The sequence below is a fragment of the Protopterus annectens genome, chromosome 8.part0 (genome assembly GCF_019279795.1).
Source record: "Protopterus annectens isolate FY-2018-M chromosome 8.part0, PAN1.0, whole genome shotgun sequence".
In the NCBI taxonomy this organism is placed as follows: Eukaryota; Metazoa; Chordata; order Ceratodontiformes; family Protopteridae; genus Protopterus; species Protopterus annectens.
Window position 1 is genome coordinate 1,893,016,898 of NC_056741.1, and position 19,249 is coordinate 1,893,036,146.

The window sequence follows — 19,249 nt, forward strand, 5'->3', positions numbered from 1 at the left end:
GCATTCCACAGTGTATGCCATAGGCAGATGTGGATGGTATTGAAAGAGTATGGAGTAGGAAGATATGTTATAAAGGTGCAATAATCAGTATTACAAAAGTTATAGGTATTGATAATGATGAATGGATGGATAGGCGAAAGAACAGAGGTTTGCATGGGGGTGAAGCATGGGTGTCCTTTAAGCACATGTTTGTGACAATAATGGCTGCAGTAGTGGGGACATGTGGCAATGAGATGAAAGAAGCTATTATCCTATGCAGGTAATTTACTGATGTTATTAAGAAGAAGTGTGCATGAAATAGGTGGTGGCAGAGGTGAGGATTTATTAGAAACTAGGATTACATTTGAATAAAGTAAAAATTAAATGTTTTTGGTGAAGTAATAAAAATAAGTAGAATTTTATTTTCCAGGGAACAAAATTAGGGCATAGAGAGTGAGTCTGGAAGGCATAAATTGTAGCATCAAATCAGTGGAAATAAATGTTTAAAGAAATATGGAAAATACAACCACTGTGGTAAGCATTTCTTATGAAATTAGAAAAGGAGTTGTTAGAGATATATTTAAGTTTTATTTTTTGGGGGGGGGTAGAAAAACTGAATCCTATTAAAAGGGGTGTTTACCACCTGGGAAAATGGTGTGGGATATATAGCAGTGCTAAATCTTTTCTTGGCAATAAAAAACATTGAAAGAAAAACAAGATGAAGTAGCAGGAAAACTGTTATGGTTAAAGCTCAAAGAAGTGTGGAAAGTAGCAGGGGGACTTTAGAAGTGTGAAGGAAAATGAAATTATGGAATATAAGAAAGCTAGATAAAAAAGAGAAAGGAAAGAATGGTATAAGAAGAAAATAACAGAAAACTATTTTGTGTTTCCATGGGAAGAGTAAAGGAAAGGACAAAAGAGATTGTAAAAACAGGCAGAAGAGTTCTGATGGCTTTTTTCAATGTGAGTATTGTTTACAGTGAATAAGTCTTGATAAATCACCTGCGAAAGGGAACAAGAAATATAAAGTTCAAGAAGAAAGACTGTAATTGTTGAAATGAAGAAGCATCTCAGCATTTTTTCTATAAAAAGAATGAGATGTTTTCTATGCTCTTTAGACAAAATTATAAAGATAATGGTTTAAAAAAAAAATATATATATATATATATATATATATATATATATATTTTTTTTTTTAAACAAGAAACATCTTTATTAAATTATTACATATACCATACGTAAACATACATTTATTTAAATGAAAACAAATGATACTGATATAATTTTAGTTGCAAACATTATACATCACAAACCATATGCTATAAGTTTTGTTGCAAACATTATATATCACTTATAATCTATTCAGTCATTGTCAGTCAAACATTACAGCAATCATTCAAATCCTGTCTTCTTTTAAACCACATTTTTTTCTGCGTAATTTGTTCCTAATCATTTCTAAAGATCCCAATTCTAGTTGTTTTATCTCTGTTACTATATTTACTGCTTCTAGTACAGTTGGTTTACACTTTGATTTCATTTTCTAGTAATTTCTTTTTTTGTCAGCCTCCATAATTAGACTCAGCAAGGCCTTACTATGTCTAGACAATTCTGATTCTGTATCATAGCTCAAAAAATAATTTCCTTAGCTACACCAATTCACTCACCCCATATCTCTGACAGAGTAGTCTGCAAGGAATGTTTAAAGTCTGCCAACACATTCCTTTCACAGAAAATATCTTCCCAATTCCCTCTCTCTTCCCTAACACACCTCCAACATTTGCTGTCTACCTGAGGAAAAATTATTTGCAGTCTACTTGGGGTATAAAAATACCTGTGTAAACACTTCTAAGTAAAGATCCTAAATCTTGCAAACTTTGCTGCATATTTGAGAGTCATACATATATCCCCCCATTGTTTCTTTGTGAATTTCTTATCCAATCTCTCTTCCCAATCCTTTCTAACCTCTTCAGACTGATTCTCATAGTTATCATGTAATATTCTGCATGCTCTAATTATTCATTTTTTAAACAGCAGCTTCTGTTTTAGATTTTATTAAAAACTCTACAAACAGTTTTAAAAATATTGATTGAATATACTCTTGTATGGGAAGTTTAGAGAAAGGAATAACGTGGATGTGGATGAAAATGTTTATGCATCTTTGTGTTGTTTATGCACTGTTTTATAATAAATTAAAGGGTGATAAAACCATAATAATCGAAATTAAAATACATTTACAGCAAAAAGAGCAAGGAGGTTAAGGATTTGAAAAAGGAACAATGATGCTGCAAATATTATTAATCAAAGTGTATATACAAGAAATATAATATTGTAATATCTATTGTTATGCTATGTGCATAACTTTACAAGGTTATTTAATTTAAGGCAGTCAAAGTATCTACAGAAATTCTACACTCAATGTAGATGTTTTCAAGCTTCTCAAGAAAATTGATAATTATAGAAATCTCTCTCAAAATGGCCTACAAATCATGATCATTTTTTAAATGGGAGGTGAGCTTGTAAACAAAAGCTACATCAGGAGTCGCAACACCTCTGCTGTGTTTTTATGATCATGGAATCAAACCTTCATAGATGTAAGACGTGTCATATTTTTTTTTTTTAATGTGCTAACTAACTCTATTACTAATTTCATTATTATTTATTATTATTATACATTTTAGTTTTTTTGTTTGATTTTTGTGTTTGTATGTTTTTTTTTTCATCTCAGAATGTCTCTCACTGTGAGTTTTTTTCCCCGGGCCCTCTAAAAAATGGAAATTTCTCCAGCTAGACTAGCCCGGTCAACAAATGTAAAATAAAATAAAATAAATGTAAGCTCTCCAAACAAACAAATCAAAAAGTTGCAATTATAACAGAAACCTACTGTAAACAAAATACTTTATTCTTATTACACCTGCTTTCAGCAAACCACGAAAGCAGATGCAATAAGAATGCAAAATATTGCATTCTTATTACATCTGCTTTCATGGCTTGCTGAAGGAGGTGTTACTTATAACGACAGATCACAAATGATACAAAGAATGCAACTAAATGACAGCTATTAAGTTCAAATATTTTGACTTTTACTGGATTAGGCAATAGACGTAATCATTAAGATTTGTAACTTACGCCAATATTGAGGAGAGGGAAACCATCTCTGCAGTGAGGTAAGCCAAGTAGACAAGCAGAAATACAAAAAGAGGTTCAATCATTCGAACACGCTTTGTAAATCTAGTAACGAGTGCCAAGATGAATGCAAACACCAATCCAATTGCTGTACCACCTAAACTAACCACAAAAAAAGATGCTGCAAAAGAAAAGGAAATGAAAAATCATGTTAGTCAATGAAGATAAATACCTAAGCTACTTTTACAGATGAAACGATGTTTCATTAAAGAAAGGAGACATCTCCTAGCCTACGAGATTATTTATGTTACAAGGGGTACTTACTCTTTGTAGATAACACTCAGCTGCATGCAGTATGCCAATTTGCTAAAATTATCACTGGTTTGGGACAAATTTTCTGGGCATCAATAATACTTGCAGCCACTGCTTTTAAAACTTCATTCAAAGAGGCTAAAAAATGTATTTGCCATACATAACATCTCATTTAGGCCTGCTAATTCCTGGTTGCCCGCAGATAACCTCTACTCCATATCAAAGTTCCAGACCTCCGTACTAACTTCAAATAACTTAAAACTAAACCTTGAAAAGTGTGCTTTGGCTTTAATTAAGAGATGGCCTTGCAGTAATCCATACTCTGTTATGATGTCCATTACAGTTTAGGAATACTTCATTTTCAGCCAGGAAAGTGAAGTTATTGTGCCTTAGAAGTTATTTTAAGGGGTGTATGTTAGTTAGGGCATGATTTAATGGCTGCCTTTGTCCATCTGAGACATAAATGTTAGACCAAAGATGAATTTCTGATTTCCCATCCACTGGTCCAGGGGGTCTAGTTCACGTTGTCGTCAGCCGACAATATTGAATACGATATTGTCGGCACGACAATGTCTAAAGTTCAAAACATCACACAGGAAAATGGAAATCTCCATAAGGGGGAGATTTCCATTTACCTCAATGTAGTGTGGTCTCAGAGCTGGTATATTTAAGTAGGGGGGTGTGGAGGGTGCAGGGGTGCTTGCCCCCTGCCTACACTAGTTATTTTTTCTTTATTGATTCATTTTTTTTACGTTATTCAATGTTTTACTACTTTGATCAATAAAGTTTAACCTTTATTGATTCGATGTAGTAAAAATTCGATAACGTGATATAGACGCGGTCCAGGTTGCTCTTGAATATGGTTAGGGAAGGGCTATACTTCACATGGATGGGAAGCTTATTAACAGAATGGTGATTATCTGAAATGCATACCTTTCCCAACAACATGTCTTATTTAAGTTGCAAACAAAGTTTAAATCCTTAGATCTATTAGTTGTGGTGCTGTTTGTTCTGCAGATATAATACTCTAGGCAGGGTAATGGATAGCCCACCCCCTCAGCCATTCCAGTGTCCCCTTACTTGGCTATTTCTCCCCAGTTACCATAAACACTGTTCAAACCTGTCAATGTGCGTACTATTTTCTTCTCTACTTTTAAAGTGATTACAGATATTTAGATTTAATTGAAAACTTTTATTTCAAATTGTATAGCACAAACACTGACAGACATTTCTTAAACAAAACAATATAGTCTCACAATGAAAACAGACAGCATTAACTTCTCCGCCCTTGAAACTCACATTCATTGAAATGGCATTGAAACCCCCTTTCAAAGAAGATGCATCTGGCCAGTGGCAGACTAAGGTTACATTTGAGCTGTTTTCAAGCCATAGGCCCCTTGCACCCATGTTTAAAACCATCCATACATGTGTGTTCTTTGATTCACCTTCTTGTTTGTATTACATTATACTATTTCTATTATACAGCATCACTTATTAATGTCTGTTTTAAATTTGTAGTTTTGAACATTTTTTTCCATAAACCAATAATGACAAAACTGCCCTTTTCGGAACATTACAGTATAAAAGGCCACTCAAACTTCTGTTATTACAATCCACCAATATCAGTCAATATGCACAATCTTTGCAGAAGTAAAAGTCTATGAATAAATTCCCACATTAAAGAGATCTGTAACTAACAAAAAGGTTGCTGCTAGCAAACAACTTTACATTTCAGTTTTTTCTACACATTCAGTCCCTGCTGCCCATAAAGAAAAAAATGATAATGATACATTAAAAAACTTGTGAAGCTGGTAATATTGCAATAGGGAATGGATGGCACACCAACTACAGATTCATAGTTACGAAGGTATCTCATCCAAAGGAGGACCCACTCAGGACTAGATGCAACCCATCACTCCTTAAAGTACAACACAGTAACAGCAATCCATCTACATGGTGTGGGAGTAGAACCCACAACCTTCTGCATCAAAAGCAAGTAAGTTACCAGTTGTACTACTTACACTGCTTTTAAATTATGTAGCACAGATAGTGACAACCATTTGCTAAACAAAACAGTTGCACATTGAAAACAGACTTAGCATGAGCAGCAGTAAACTTCTCTTCCCTTAAAATTCACAGCTTCTTGAAAATGCACTGAAACTCATAGTCTGGTAGTTGGTGTAGAGGATTCAGGTTCTTCTCCCCTGTAATTAAGGTACAGGGTTTGAGCCTGGTTAAATTAACTAATCTAACAACTCTTACTAGGGCATTACACAAACACACACACACACACACACACACACACACACACACACACACACACACACACACACACACACATACTCACAGATAACAACAGAAAAAGCAGGAATGGTGTTTAAATTCTGCACCCGGACGTGGAACACAGAATAGAAGACACATGAAGAGATGTAAACATTGCATACAGAGGCCCAGTGTTAATGACGAACACCCTTAAAGAAGACTCTTAAGTTCATTTAATTTTAAATTAAAAAACAAGTGTTGTGGCAGTCCCCAGCCAGCAGGTCTCTCCCAGCCAGCAGGGCTCTAGGTGACTGCCTAGGTTGCCTACTTCTGGATCCAGCTCTGAGTTTAAGACCACTGAGAGCATCCCATCAGTGCAGGATTTCAATGCTTATCACATGTTCAGACCCACTGCACTAGATAAAGATACTAAAGGTAGTGTTGTCTCCATATTTGCAAAAAATAAAAACAAATCTTCTTCAGCTCTGAGTTTAAGAGCACTGAGAGCATCCCATCAGTGCAGGATTTCAATGCTTATCACATGTTCAGACCCACCGCACTAGATAAAGATGCTAAAGGTAATGTTGTTTCCATGTTTGCAAAAAATAAAAAAACTCTTCTTCTTCAAACTAGTTTGACAAAATAAAAATCTAGAAATCTTCCACATCTGACTTAGTATTAACAAGATGCCTCCATAACATAATCATGGCTCAATGTCTTGCTCAGCCCATAACTCCTACATAATTAATAAGGAGTCCCTATGCATTAAGCCAAAAACCTTTCTCCTGGGGAATTTCAACTACTCCTCCATTAACTGGGAGATGTGTACATCCTCTTATATATATCTACCCAGAGATTTCTGGACTTCATTAATACAAACTCTCTGGACCAGTTAGTCCATACTCCAGCTAGGGGTGAGAAAATCGTGGACTTGGTCTTCACTAATATGTGACAGCTGTATTCTCTACTAATTGTAACTCCCTTCCTGGTCAATTCAGACCACAACTCAGTCACATTCCCTTTAATACTGAAACCAGAAACATCCTCAAATACTTCTGAAGTCAGAGATTATACCAAAGCTAATCTACTGAAACCGGGTGATGACCTGGATAAATTCAACATCCTCTTTCAACCCGATGACCCCACGACTTATGTGGAATTCTTTACTGCCAAATTCTATGCATATAATAGCCGCAAAAATTAATCAATTCTACTCTGAAGTAAATACAGTGCCAAATTCAACTCCTGTGTGGAACCCAATTATAAATAAGCTCCTTGATAAAAGAAAAAACTCATTGTAAGCAAAAATAATTGTCACTCTCAAGATGCAGAAAAAAAGCACTTGCTAAACTTAACACAGAACCCCTGGCTCTGATCAAGTCAACCAAAACCAAATATGAGTAGGCAAACTCAAAACCTTTTTAACTATTTTAGAAATCTTAGAAACACTACCCAGCACTGTGGAGAGCTATCACATACTCTGATCCAGAGGACAGCCAATCTACTACTGGATACATTTAATTCAACCATTACCCCCCTCCCCTCCTACATTTCCAGATCTCATATCTGCATCTGCACCCCATCTTCAAATCTCCCATGTCCTGAAGGCACTATTCAAGGCCAAGTACACTGCTCCTATGAGGACAGATAACATACCAGGCTTCTTACGGGCCAGCCTGAAACAGGACTTGGCAGACCCCCTATGGATGCTATTTGTTAAACACCATTAGAGCTTTGTAAGACTAGTTCTCACACTTGCTATTAAACAGGAGACAGCATCAGCTAATAAAGACTATTGTCAGAAAGTAAAGAATCATTAAAAATTCTTAAATATATTGCTCTGTTTACACTTATACACAAATGTGGCAAAATGAAGTGTCAGCTTTTACAACCATTCATTCTAAAATGGGACAGTTTGCCTACTGTTTGTTTGGCAGCAGTGAACCTAAGTGTTTTACTAGCTTTTAAAGGCTTTGAAAGCCTTCATGTTGCTATGCTTTCTTTATTTGGTAGCACACAGAGCATATAAGGATCCATATACTACAAAAAATATTATTCAGCCTTTCTGGTCATAACCCTTATTGTGTGTTCTTGACAGGGTTGCCAAGATTCACCTGATGAGCTTTGCTCTCTCAGTGAATTTCCTGGCATCCATGTCTTGAAAACATATGCTACTTATGATCAAAGACCCAGTCATTATCCTCTATGTACGGTAGTGTAGCATAAGCCGTCATACTTTGAAATACAAAAGCCAAACATTAGTAAGTCATCAATCCTGCACACAGATTATTGAAAAAATCAACGGCCTTAAGCCGATGAAGTTAATTAATGAAGTTATTTACCTTAAATAATTATTAAAGTATGCACTTTGAAAATTAAATATGCATATACACATTTGTAAATAACAGGACAAAATAAATGGTTTGAATAGAAAAATGCAAGTAGAAAAAGTACTTATTAGCTATTTGATCCTGATATGGCCAGTAGCTGATGGTTTATTACACCATATCTATTGCTGACCTTTAAAAGCGTTTTGCAGCTTTAGAAAACTCATAACAATAATTTCAGACATCCCCTTTCAGCCCATAAAGTCCACCATTTGGAAGCAAGACAAACACTATATGAATTCTGACTATGAAATTAGAAGTGTGCCAATACTTGCAAAATGTCCATGGGGGATCTGAGAAACAAATTATTGGAAGCTGTTCAATCAGCACTGCCTGTTAAAGCAAACTCCCCATCTGCGGTTAGTAGTTTGTTTTAGTTTCTCCCTTTTCCTTAAGAAATGAAGTTTTAAATGTAAGCATTCTTTTTCCATTATCACTTAAGTCTGTACTAAAAGAAACAATCACAATTTCATATGGTTCTTCAAAGAGAAAAGAAAAAGGACATGTTTTAAGTCAATAGGCTTTGCCACTTACTGCTTTCTTGTTTTATTGTAAGCTGGATGTCTATTTTGAGACCTGAAAGTTGTTTTATCAATATGTGAGCTATTCAGGATGCAGTAGTAAAACCATGAAACAAATCTTTTTATCAACATATGAAATGTTCGAGATGGTGTCAAAAAACCTCAAGGAAATTCAGGTACCCCATTACAATTAATTTGCATATATATTTTTGATGCCTACATAGCCTTTTCTTTTTTTCTTTCTAATCTTCCCTCACTTCGTCTGCCAACCATCAAGCCTTCCCTTGACACATATGCTGATTTGTTCCCCCATCCATGGTATTCCACAGTGAAGGTGAGAGATGGCTAAAGAAAGATGTCATACAGGCAACCTCTGTGGTGGTTTGTGCTCTCACTCACATCCTGGCATATCTATTTATGCATAACCTCTACTCCAGTAGTACAATTCCCTCCTCAATGTGACTACATGCTCCTCTGCACTCACAATAAGAGCTACCTATGAAGTGGGTTGGTGGCTGAATGCCCACATCCAAGATCTACTCTTCCTATACTGCCTTCCTCCAAGGGATTGTGGCATTTAATTGCATCTAGCCACCTCTCCTTTGAGGATGGGTGTGCCTATTCACCCCTGGCAACTCTATTAAAGTGCCCAAGCCACTAAATGATTTCTGGTCACCTGGGATGTAGTCAGGACTTACTACCTTTGTGTGACTGAAGCCAGCTTGATGTCCACATAGTTTTAATTCAGAAAACCCATTTTGCAAAACCAGTGAGATGTTCTTCAAAAAAGGTTACAAACTGGCCAGCTCTGCTGGTGAAGAGGAATAAAGCTTTGACTTCAACTCAGATAATCAGAGCTTGACTAGCAGCATGGACACTTCTTAGAGCATGGGAGAGAACAGTGATGATGCATCTAAGTCAGCTCATCTCTCTTTGGGTAGAGGGAAAGAGGCATGTGTCTGGGCACACTTACTGTGATAGGCTAGTTGTGAAGGTGGGCATGTATATCATGATGGACCATTGCGCTCTAATACCTTGGATCTTTTATGTATACACCACAGAATGCCTGAGCCTTAAATTAAATCCTCAATCTTTCGAGTAGATGATAGCATCACTTCTACTGGTTCAATCCTTGCTTCCAGGGAAATAAAATGGGCTACAGGGTTATAACAAAGGAGGAACAATCAGACCAAGCATCACTACAAAAATGGTTACACTCTACGTATACTGCATATTCTTATAAAATAAATGTATAGTCACTATTCTAATTCAGAAACAAAATATTAATATTTTTGGCTGATTCCAATAATTTAGGCCATTTGTGTTACTTTGCTTTCAACTTTCAATTTTACACACATATGCACACACTTCATTTGTGCATTTATGGTTCTTATTCTGGATTTCTACAGTGGGTGACTAGAGTGCTTCTGTAAACGAAAACAAAGATAAAAATACCAGGATTACAAGTCCTAAATGTAATTTATCTAAAGCCATCATAGATATTATGAAAACCCATAAACTAATATATCATTTTCACATTCTCTACTCAGATGACCTACAGTTTTGTTATTTTTTTCATACAGATTATTTTTGATATTAAACTCACTGTCTCAACCAGTTAATGAATACATAATTTCTTCCCGATATTTCTCCAGTCACTAAGAGATTATAATTTATATTCATATGAATAAAGTAAGTATCTCACCTAAATGGTGTTGGAACTTGACTTTAAATTCTAACATACTGGTTTACTCCAAAGTTTCTGATTTTATGAAATCAGAGGTTTTGACAATTCTACGTTAAAAGTTTTCTTCTCAACTTAAACTAGCTTTGACATCATTAAAATTGAATTAAGGTGTCATCTTATCTCTCAAACCACCTTTAAAAGCAACTGAGTTTCAAGAGGACTTAGAACTAATGAACAAAGTAATATTACAAGAAATTGAGCTCAGTTGGAATTAACAGAGTTAACCAAACAACACTGCTCTCAACTATCTTGTGTCAAAACTAGATTAAATGTGAGTTTTTTTAATGTGCTGACTAGCTACTTAGTTTTTACTTTTTAGTATCATAAAACCCTTTACAAAAATTGTTACCCTAATAATCCATGACAAGGCAGTAAACAACTGTGCCAATTTTACTGGCATAGTGGGATAAAGTCTTGATTATGACCTAGGTGACCCAAGTTTGATTAGTGGCCCACAAATTTGTTGCAATTGGCATGGAGAGATGGGTATGCCTATAATCCAGGGTGAAGGGGAGTGGAGTAGAATTGTCCAATGCCAGAATTCATTTGAATAAAATGGACAAGGCCAGGGGCAGGCATTTGGCTACCAAGCTACAAATGGCCTCAGTGCTGGAGCACATGAGCATGCCCTCACATGGGAAGGGCATAGTAGCACAATGATGATCCAGGTCACTTTTTTCCCACCCTGGGTAGGGCTCAGGAACCATAATAAATATGCCCTCATTGCATTAATGTTGTTGAGGCTGCCTGTATTATGGCCTTACCCTACCAGTGCTCACCCTCAATGTGGATTACCCTGGATACAGGAACAAATAGGTTTGGCTAATAAGAAGAGGCTTGATGGTTGACAGGCACAGTTGGAAAAACAAAGAAGAAAAGGCAATAAATTACTCTTTCAGTTACTAATACTTACAAAGTCTTCTCTAATATTCATACCTGTCACATTACCAAGCCTTCTCTCAATGATTTAGAAATACACTTAAGACTCTTCACCTTAAACCCGGGCAAAAGAAAAGAGGAGTACTTATATTAATTGCAAAAGAAGCTCCAATAGTGACAGAAGAGGAAAAAAATAATGGTAGATGTGTAGTACTAAGATTCTACTGGCAAGGGAGGAGGATTATACTGGCATATATTTATATTCCACCTAAAACAGCTATAATGGAGCTTAAGAAAATGGCAAACCTATATCAATGTCTGAACTCAAAATTCAAATTAATAAATTAAAACCCATGAAGGCACCTGGAAATGATGCTATAATACCTGAACTATACAAAATGATGACTAAGGATGCTTTGAGTTTTTACTACAGGTATTTTCAATAGTTAAAGGACTTATGAAGGTACCACCATCCTGGAAATACACTCTAATATCCCCAGTTTTAAAACGTGACAAGGACTCAACACAATGTTGTTCATATAGACCAGTTTCATTATTAAATCTTGATTATAAAATATTCATGGCAAACTATGCCTCTAGAATAAAACAATTTATTTCAGTGTTGATAAACAATGATCAGACTGGGTTTATAATGAACAGGAAGTCCTATGACAATAGCAAGAGAATACTATCAATAACTGATTATGCTAATAATTCAAATAAATAATAACTTTGTTTAGTCTGGATGTCAGTAATGCATTTGATTCGGTTAATTGGGAGTACTTACCATTAGTACTGTAGGAATGTAATTTTTCAAACAATTTCTTACAATTAATCAAACTTCTCTATGAAAACTCATTTGCATACATTAAGATAGGCTCATATACTTCCCAATCAATCATGATTACTAAAGGTACTAAACAGGGTTGTCCCTTGTCCCCATTGCTTTCTGTTCTAGTTATGGAACCCTTTGCAAATTATATAAAATCAAATAAAAACATCAAAGGCATACTAATAAATAATGATTTAATCCCCAAAATACAATTATTTGCAGATGACATTCCATTAACTTTGAGTGATTGCAATTCTTCTCTTATTGTTGTATTCCAAGCAATAGAAATATTCTAGAAGAAATCGGGGCTCAGTTTTAATGAGAATAAGACTAAAATACTACCTGCTAATTATAATATTAATAAAATAGATATGAAATTACATAAATACATTGGGAAAGATGGTAAATTCATTAACTATGGTTAGTCGTGTTTGATAATATTAAAGATATAACAACGCTTAATTATAATAATAAATTTAATTCCATAAAACAATCTCTTAATAAATGGAATATTTTTTCAGTATGGAAGCGAGACTTTCCTTAATTAAAATGATTATCCATCCTAAAATTCTGTATATAATACAATCTTTATCCCTCCCACTCCCCCAAAAAATATAAAATAGTATAATTCTTTGTTTCTGAGATTTTTTTTGGCTTCCTAATAAGCCTAGATTGGCTTTAAACCATCACATTAGAGATTGGACATTGGGTGGTATTGGTCTTCCAGATTTAGAATTATATTCCCTATCCTCAATTGTTAAGACAATAATTTCTTGGTTAAACAACAATTATAATGCCAAATGGAAAGATATTTAGGGATGTATTTGCTGTAAATCCAATAATGTAATAAAATCATATCATACTATAATAGCTACTAATAAATTTCATCGGTTAGTAAAAGACAATTTTATAGAAAACAAAAACAAACCAGTTAACTTTTATAATATTAATACAATAATAACCTCCTCTAAAATTTTAATTTTTAGGATTTCCTTTGGATTTCCAATTGCCTGTACTCAGAATAAATATTAATACATTTAGTTTAACAACAACGACTACATTTAAAGGCAAACAACGATTATACTGCAATACAATTACTAGACAATGGGAATTTACAAAATGTTGACCACATCTTTAATAAGTTTCAGTTAAGCAAATATATGTGGTTAGCAATTCAAAATTGTAGACAATTAGTTGAACATAAGATTAATCTAATGTAAACAAGAGTTAGAAATTATTTACTCATTATTCTAATGCACCAGAATATAATTGGAAAGGGACTTCTATCTAAAATATAAAAGGTAATTAAGAAATCAACACTATGTCACCAAGAAAGCTATTGTGATTATTTTAGACTTATTAATAACTCCCCAAGTAATGATGATAAAAAACTAATACTCCAGTCTTCAAAACAAACTTCATCACTAAGGTGGAGGATATTCTCTTTGAAGTTCTTACATAGGACCTTTATCACACACCATAAAATTAAACAATAAAGATGTATAATAAATGAAATAAAGACATTAAGATGCTGGAGATGTAAACTAAATGTTAAAGCTGACTGGCAGCATATGTTCTACGATTGTATAAAACTTAAAACATTTCGGGATAATATGAATTCTTGATTACAGTCTCTTTTTAATGATAAATTTATGCTGACCAAATCTCTTATTTTATTTAATACACCCATTCCCACTTGTATCATGAAAATAAAAATACTCTCTTTTATGGTGTATCTTAACATTAGCAAGAAAAGTCATTACCAAGAATTGGAGGAATCAGACAATTCTTACTATGAAGGAATTTGTATAATTGGCAACTGAAGTTTGTCATCTTGAACTTATCACAATCAAGACAAGAACATCTAGAATCACCTCTTCATATGACATATGGTTGAAATTCAAAGAACTGCTGGATAAACATAATATAATAATTAACCAATGACTGCTCTTATCACATTTCTTTTTCTGTTTAAAAAACTTACTTTTATAGAAGACACCAATATAAAAAGTTATTTTAGTTGTTGTTTGTTATTGTTCTTTTAGATATGTATATTTGTTTTATAATATTTCTGCTATCATATATTAATGTTTTGTTGTTAAAATTTTCAATAAAAACAACTGAAAAAAAAAAGAAAATTCTCAGAGAAATAATCAGCTTTCAGCAAGGAATATTACTTATAGGTGGGGACTGGAATTTGGTTGCAACAGTGAAAATGTGTCTGGGAGGCCAAGAAGGGAAAATATAATAAAGGAGGGTAAGTTTTTGAAAAAATCTATGAAAATGTTTGGCATGGAAGATGTGAATTCAGTACTAGGAGTTCAGAGTTAATTTATGTATTATCCTCCAACACAGAAAAAACTGGGCTAGACAGAATTTATATTTCACAGGAACATGTGCATTTAATTGAAGGTCTTGAAATGCAGCCATTAACTGTTTCAGATCATGCACCAATAATTAAAATAAAAATACAAGGTAGTGAAATAAAAATGAGACACTGGCACTTTCCCACCTACCTGTTGAAAAGAGAGGAATTTAAGGAATGGATTTTGGAAATTATTCAGCTGCTATTAGAGAAGATAGACATTTCTTCTGAAACTATAGCTAGGGAATGGGTTAAAATTAAAGTGGAGTTTAAAAATAGGGTAGAAGTAAAAGAAATGGAGCTGTGGTTAAGAAGTAACACAAATTATTTAGAGGGATTGACAACTGTTAAAGTATTGCAAAATAGGGAGAATCCCATAGAACAAGAGACAGACAATAAAGGATTACCTCGATAATATGCATATGTTTAGAAAGACTGCTGTCAAGCAACTGTTTTTTGATAACTCTAGAGCACAAAAACTTTTAGAACAATGACTCATGCAACAGAAAGTGGAAAGGGCTGTCACCAAGCTTAGGGAGCCTATAACAAGGAAGATAACAGGAGATCATGTTGAAGTATTAAATATTTTGGAAATTTTATGAAAGTCTGTATAAAGTAGAGAAATATAGAAATCAAGAAAAGGTACAAATGGAAATGTTTGTGGAGGAATTAAATATGCCAATGTTAAAGGTAGATGAAGCTCAATTAGTAACAGGCTAGGAGGAAATGAGATAAAAATGGTGATGTACAGCCGATATACAGGAAAGTCCCCAGGAATAGATTGCATTCCTGTGGAAGTTTGAAAGCTAGGAGGGAAAAAAACTGAAAGAGCTGGAAGGCTTTGTTTAACAGTATCCTAAGAGGAGGAGAAGTACCAACAAGCTGTAAGAAAGCGGTGGTAGCTGTAATACCTAAAGAGGGTAAAGATCCATCGAATCTAGCTTCATACAGGCCCATTTCAATACTAAACCATGATTACAAAATGTTTATGTCTATAATGGCTAAAAGAATGGCAAAAGTGATGCCAAATTTGATAGATATGGATCAATGTGGTTTTGTGCAGGGTAGGCAAACATTTGATAACATTAAAAGAACACTGATGATCCAGAGGGAAGCAGAATGTAAGAAAAAAATCACTTTGTTGTTGGGTCTTGATACAGAGAAAGCATTCAACAGAGTAAGCTGGGACTTCATGGGCAGAGCAATGGAAGCAGTTGCCTTTCCTGATAAAATTATAAGGTTAATTAGGAGTATGTATGAGGGATCAGAGGCAAAAAGTAAAGTGTGTAGGGTCATCTCTGATAATTTCTCCTTGAGTAGCAGAAGCAGATAGAGGTGTCTGCTTCCCCTTTATTGTCTGGATATTTAGAACCATTGGCAAAGAAAATAAGGAACTCAGAAATTCAAGGATATAATTGGTATGGTAGTCAAGAAAAGCTGGCTCTGTCTGCAGATGATATTATTTTATACCTGACAAAACCAGGAAGAGATATTACAGTGTTGTGGAACATTTTAAGATTGTTTCAAATCTTCTCGGGATACAAAATTAATGAAGCTAACACAAAGGCAATAGCAGTAAATTATGTACGCACACTCGATTTGGTCCAGCAATATCCATATTTATGGGGACATGATAAAATGAAGTATTTAGGAGTATGGATTAAAAATGACTCTGTTGTGGCAGCTAAGGATATGTGGGAGGAGACTAATCAGAAGATAATACAAAAACTGAGAAAATGTAAGCTGTTATATGGATATGGATAGTAAGATACAAGCAGTTAAAAATATGTTTAGTCCTTTAAGTTTTATACACTGGTCAGGCATATTTTTATCTACTAAAGGAGAAGTTGTGGATAGCAATTAAAAAATAAAAAATAGCCATTGTGCTAATGCTGCCTGTCTCTAGTGTCTTAACATACAAACACAAGGTGCAGGGTTTGAGTCTCAGTTAGCCTAGTAGTAATCTATGAACCTCTATGAAAAAGAGCTGAAGGATTTTATCTGGGAGGGGAAGACAGCAAGGGTCAAGTGGGATAAGCAGATTCTTCCAATAGAACAAGGCAGACTAGGATTACCTGATTTGAAGGGGTATTTTAGAGCAACACAGTTAAGGCTCTTATACATAGCAAAAGCAGAAAACTATAGGTTCATAGGTTGGTACAAGACTATCGGCCCTAGGGCCTGTACAAGCCTAGCCAAAACAATTCCCTGGCTATTTCTTCCCACAATATTTACTTCCCTGGACCCCTGTCTAGCAGGGCGACTGAGGTTATCCCCGGGGTAAATTTCCTATCTCCCATCCAGTCATCACGGTTCCTTTTGAAGAGGGCCAAGGAAGCGCTCTGCTTGACATGTATGGGCAGTCTATTCCAGAGTATGGGGAGTCTCTGGGTCAGGAACCTATCCCTCCAGCATGTTTTGTTCATTGTGATGACAAGGTTTAGGTCCCTAGAGCATGTGACTCTGATGGATTGGGATTTCTTTAAGTGTAGTATGCCCAACAGCTCTGAGTTTGACATGGCCTTGTATGTTAAGCAGAGATCGCCTCTGAGTAGACGATATGTGACAGAGTATAGCTGGAGTTTTTTTAGTTGGTCAGCATAGGGCATCTGCTTTAGGCCTGTGATTCTTTTAGTGAGGTGTTTCTGTGGCCTTTCCAGTTGATGCAGATGTCTTGTGAGCTACATACCAAATGGGGCATTGTACTCTATGATGGGTCTAATGAGGGATGAGTATAGTAGTAAAATGACCTCCTTTTTTCTGGATGAAAAGCCTTTAGTGATGAGGTGTGCCACATAGAAGGATTTCCTGACTGTTGTGGTGATGTGGTTATCGAAGGTGAGACCACTGTTCACCTGTGTTCCTAAGTCTCTTATCACACTTTCTGTGTTTAGTGTACTGCCACCTATGTGGTAATTCATGGGTACATGATTTTTCCCAAAGGGGATAACTATACACTTCTTGGCATTGAGCTTGAGCCCATGGCTCTGGCACCAAGCATCTGTATCTGTAAGGCCCTTTTGTAGAATATCCAAATCATTTGGGAATTCAATAATATGCCCCAGTTTGCAGTTATCTGCGAACATTGTTAGCCAGAGTTCCTTAGTTTTGGCCTGTACATAAGAGAAATAGATGCCAAATAAGAGCGGTTCCAGGACTGAACCCTGAGGTTCTCCACTTGTCACTTGTCTGGAGATGGATTTGGAGTCGGCTACTTTTACAGCGTGGGTTCTGTCAGTAATCCAGATGGCAACCCATTGAGTGACATAGGCATTTATGCCCAGCTTAGTAAGTTTATCTATGATTCCAGAGTGAGGGATGGTTTCAAAGGACTTGGCGAGGTCCAGATAGGCTGTTTGAACCACCTTACCTTTGTCCACAGCTTTGGAGACTGATTTGAAGAAGTCAATCAGGTTCAGGAGACACGATCGGCCCTTCACGAACCCAAACTGGGTGGGGTCCAGTGTTTGAAAGTTGCCAATGTCTTTGTTTATAAGTTCCATGATAATACGTTCCATGGCCTTGCAGATCAGGCTTGTCAGACTGATGGGATGGTAGTTCCCAGAATCCAAGGTGGATCCCTCCTTGTGGAGTGGGATAACTGTAGCTGTGCACCACTCAGTGGGCATGAAGCCTGAGGTAAGGCTATGATTAAACATGACACTTAGGTAAGGTGCTAGTTCATTTTGTAATTCATGTAGTGCACAGCCCAGGATGTCGTCTAGTCCCATGGATGCTGTATTCTTAGCTTTGGAGAGTGCGTTTCTTACCTGTGTGGCCATGATTACCGGAATTTGGCAATCTTTCAGTATTGCGATGGGCCCTTTAGGGGGTGAGAGGGGGGTGAAGTTGGCACTGAATCGATCTGCCAGGATATTGGCAATGTCCTTGAGATCAGTATATTTAATGCCATTCTGTTGTAACTCAGAGCAGATCTGAGCATTGCCATTTAGATTCTTGACATAGCTATAGAATGCCTTGTGGTTGTCTTTGGAATCTTTGGCAATTTTATTTTCGCATAATTCAAAGTGGAAAGAGATAATGATGATACAGGGTAGAAAATAAGGAGAGACTCTGATTTTCGATGCAGACCCTTAAGGAGAGTGACAATAATCACACAGAATATTATATTCATAAAGTAGCAGAAAGTATTTTAAGAACTAAACCAGCATTGGTTCATAGGTAGGTACTAGGCTGTTGGCCCTAGGGCCTATATAATCCTAGCCAAAAAGGTACCCTGGCTTTCGCCACCCAAGAAAATAATTTTTCTGTGCCCCTGTTGAGCAGAGCCACAGAAGTGATCCCCATGGTGAATTTCCTATCTCCCATCCAATCATCAAGATTTTTCTTAAAGAGTGCTAATGAGGAGCTTTGTTTGATATAGATAGGCAGTTTGTTCCAGAGTGTGGGAAGTCTCTGGGACAGGAATCTATCCCTCCAGCATCAGCATGTTCTGTTTATTGTGGTGAAAAGGTTTAGGTCCCTAGAGTGTGTAGCTCAGCGGGATTGGGATTTCTTTAAGTGGAGCATGTCCAACAGCTCTGGGTTTGACATAGCTTTGTATGTTAGGCACAGATCACCTCTGAGTAGGCGATATGCGATGGAGTAAAGCTGGAGTTTTTTGAGATGGTTTGCATAGAGCATCTGTTTGAGGCCAGTAATCCTCTTTATGAGGTATTTTTGTGGCCTATCCAGTTATTGTAGATGTCTTGTGAGGTACATACCAAAAGGGGCACTGTATTCTATAATGGGTCTAATGAGTGATGAGTAGAGGGGAACAATGACCTCTTTTTTTCTGGATGAGAAACCTTTTGTGATGAGGTGTGCCATGTAGAAGGATTT

At 35.9% G+C, this 19,249-nt stretch overlaps 1 protein-coding gene across 1 annotated transcript in view; it reads right to left on the reverse strand.

The window, feature by feature from the left end:
- Window positions 1-19,249, reverse strand: part of SLC9A5 (solute carrier family 9 member A5) — a 2,700,532-nt gene that overhangs the window by 1,003,330 nt on the left and 1,677,953 nt on the right. The window contains exon 5 of the mRNA XM_044081386.1: window positions 3,106-3,283. Within this exon, the coding sequence (XP_043937321.1) occupies window positions 3,106-3,283 (178 nt within the window). The remainder of the gene's footprint in view (window positions 1-3,105; window positions 3,284-19,249) is intronic.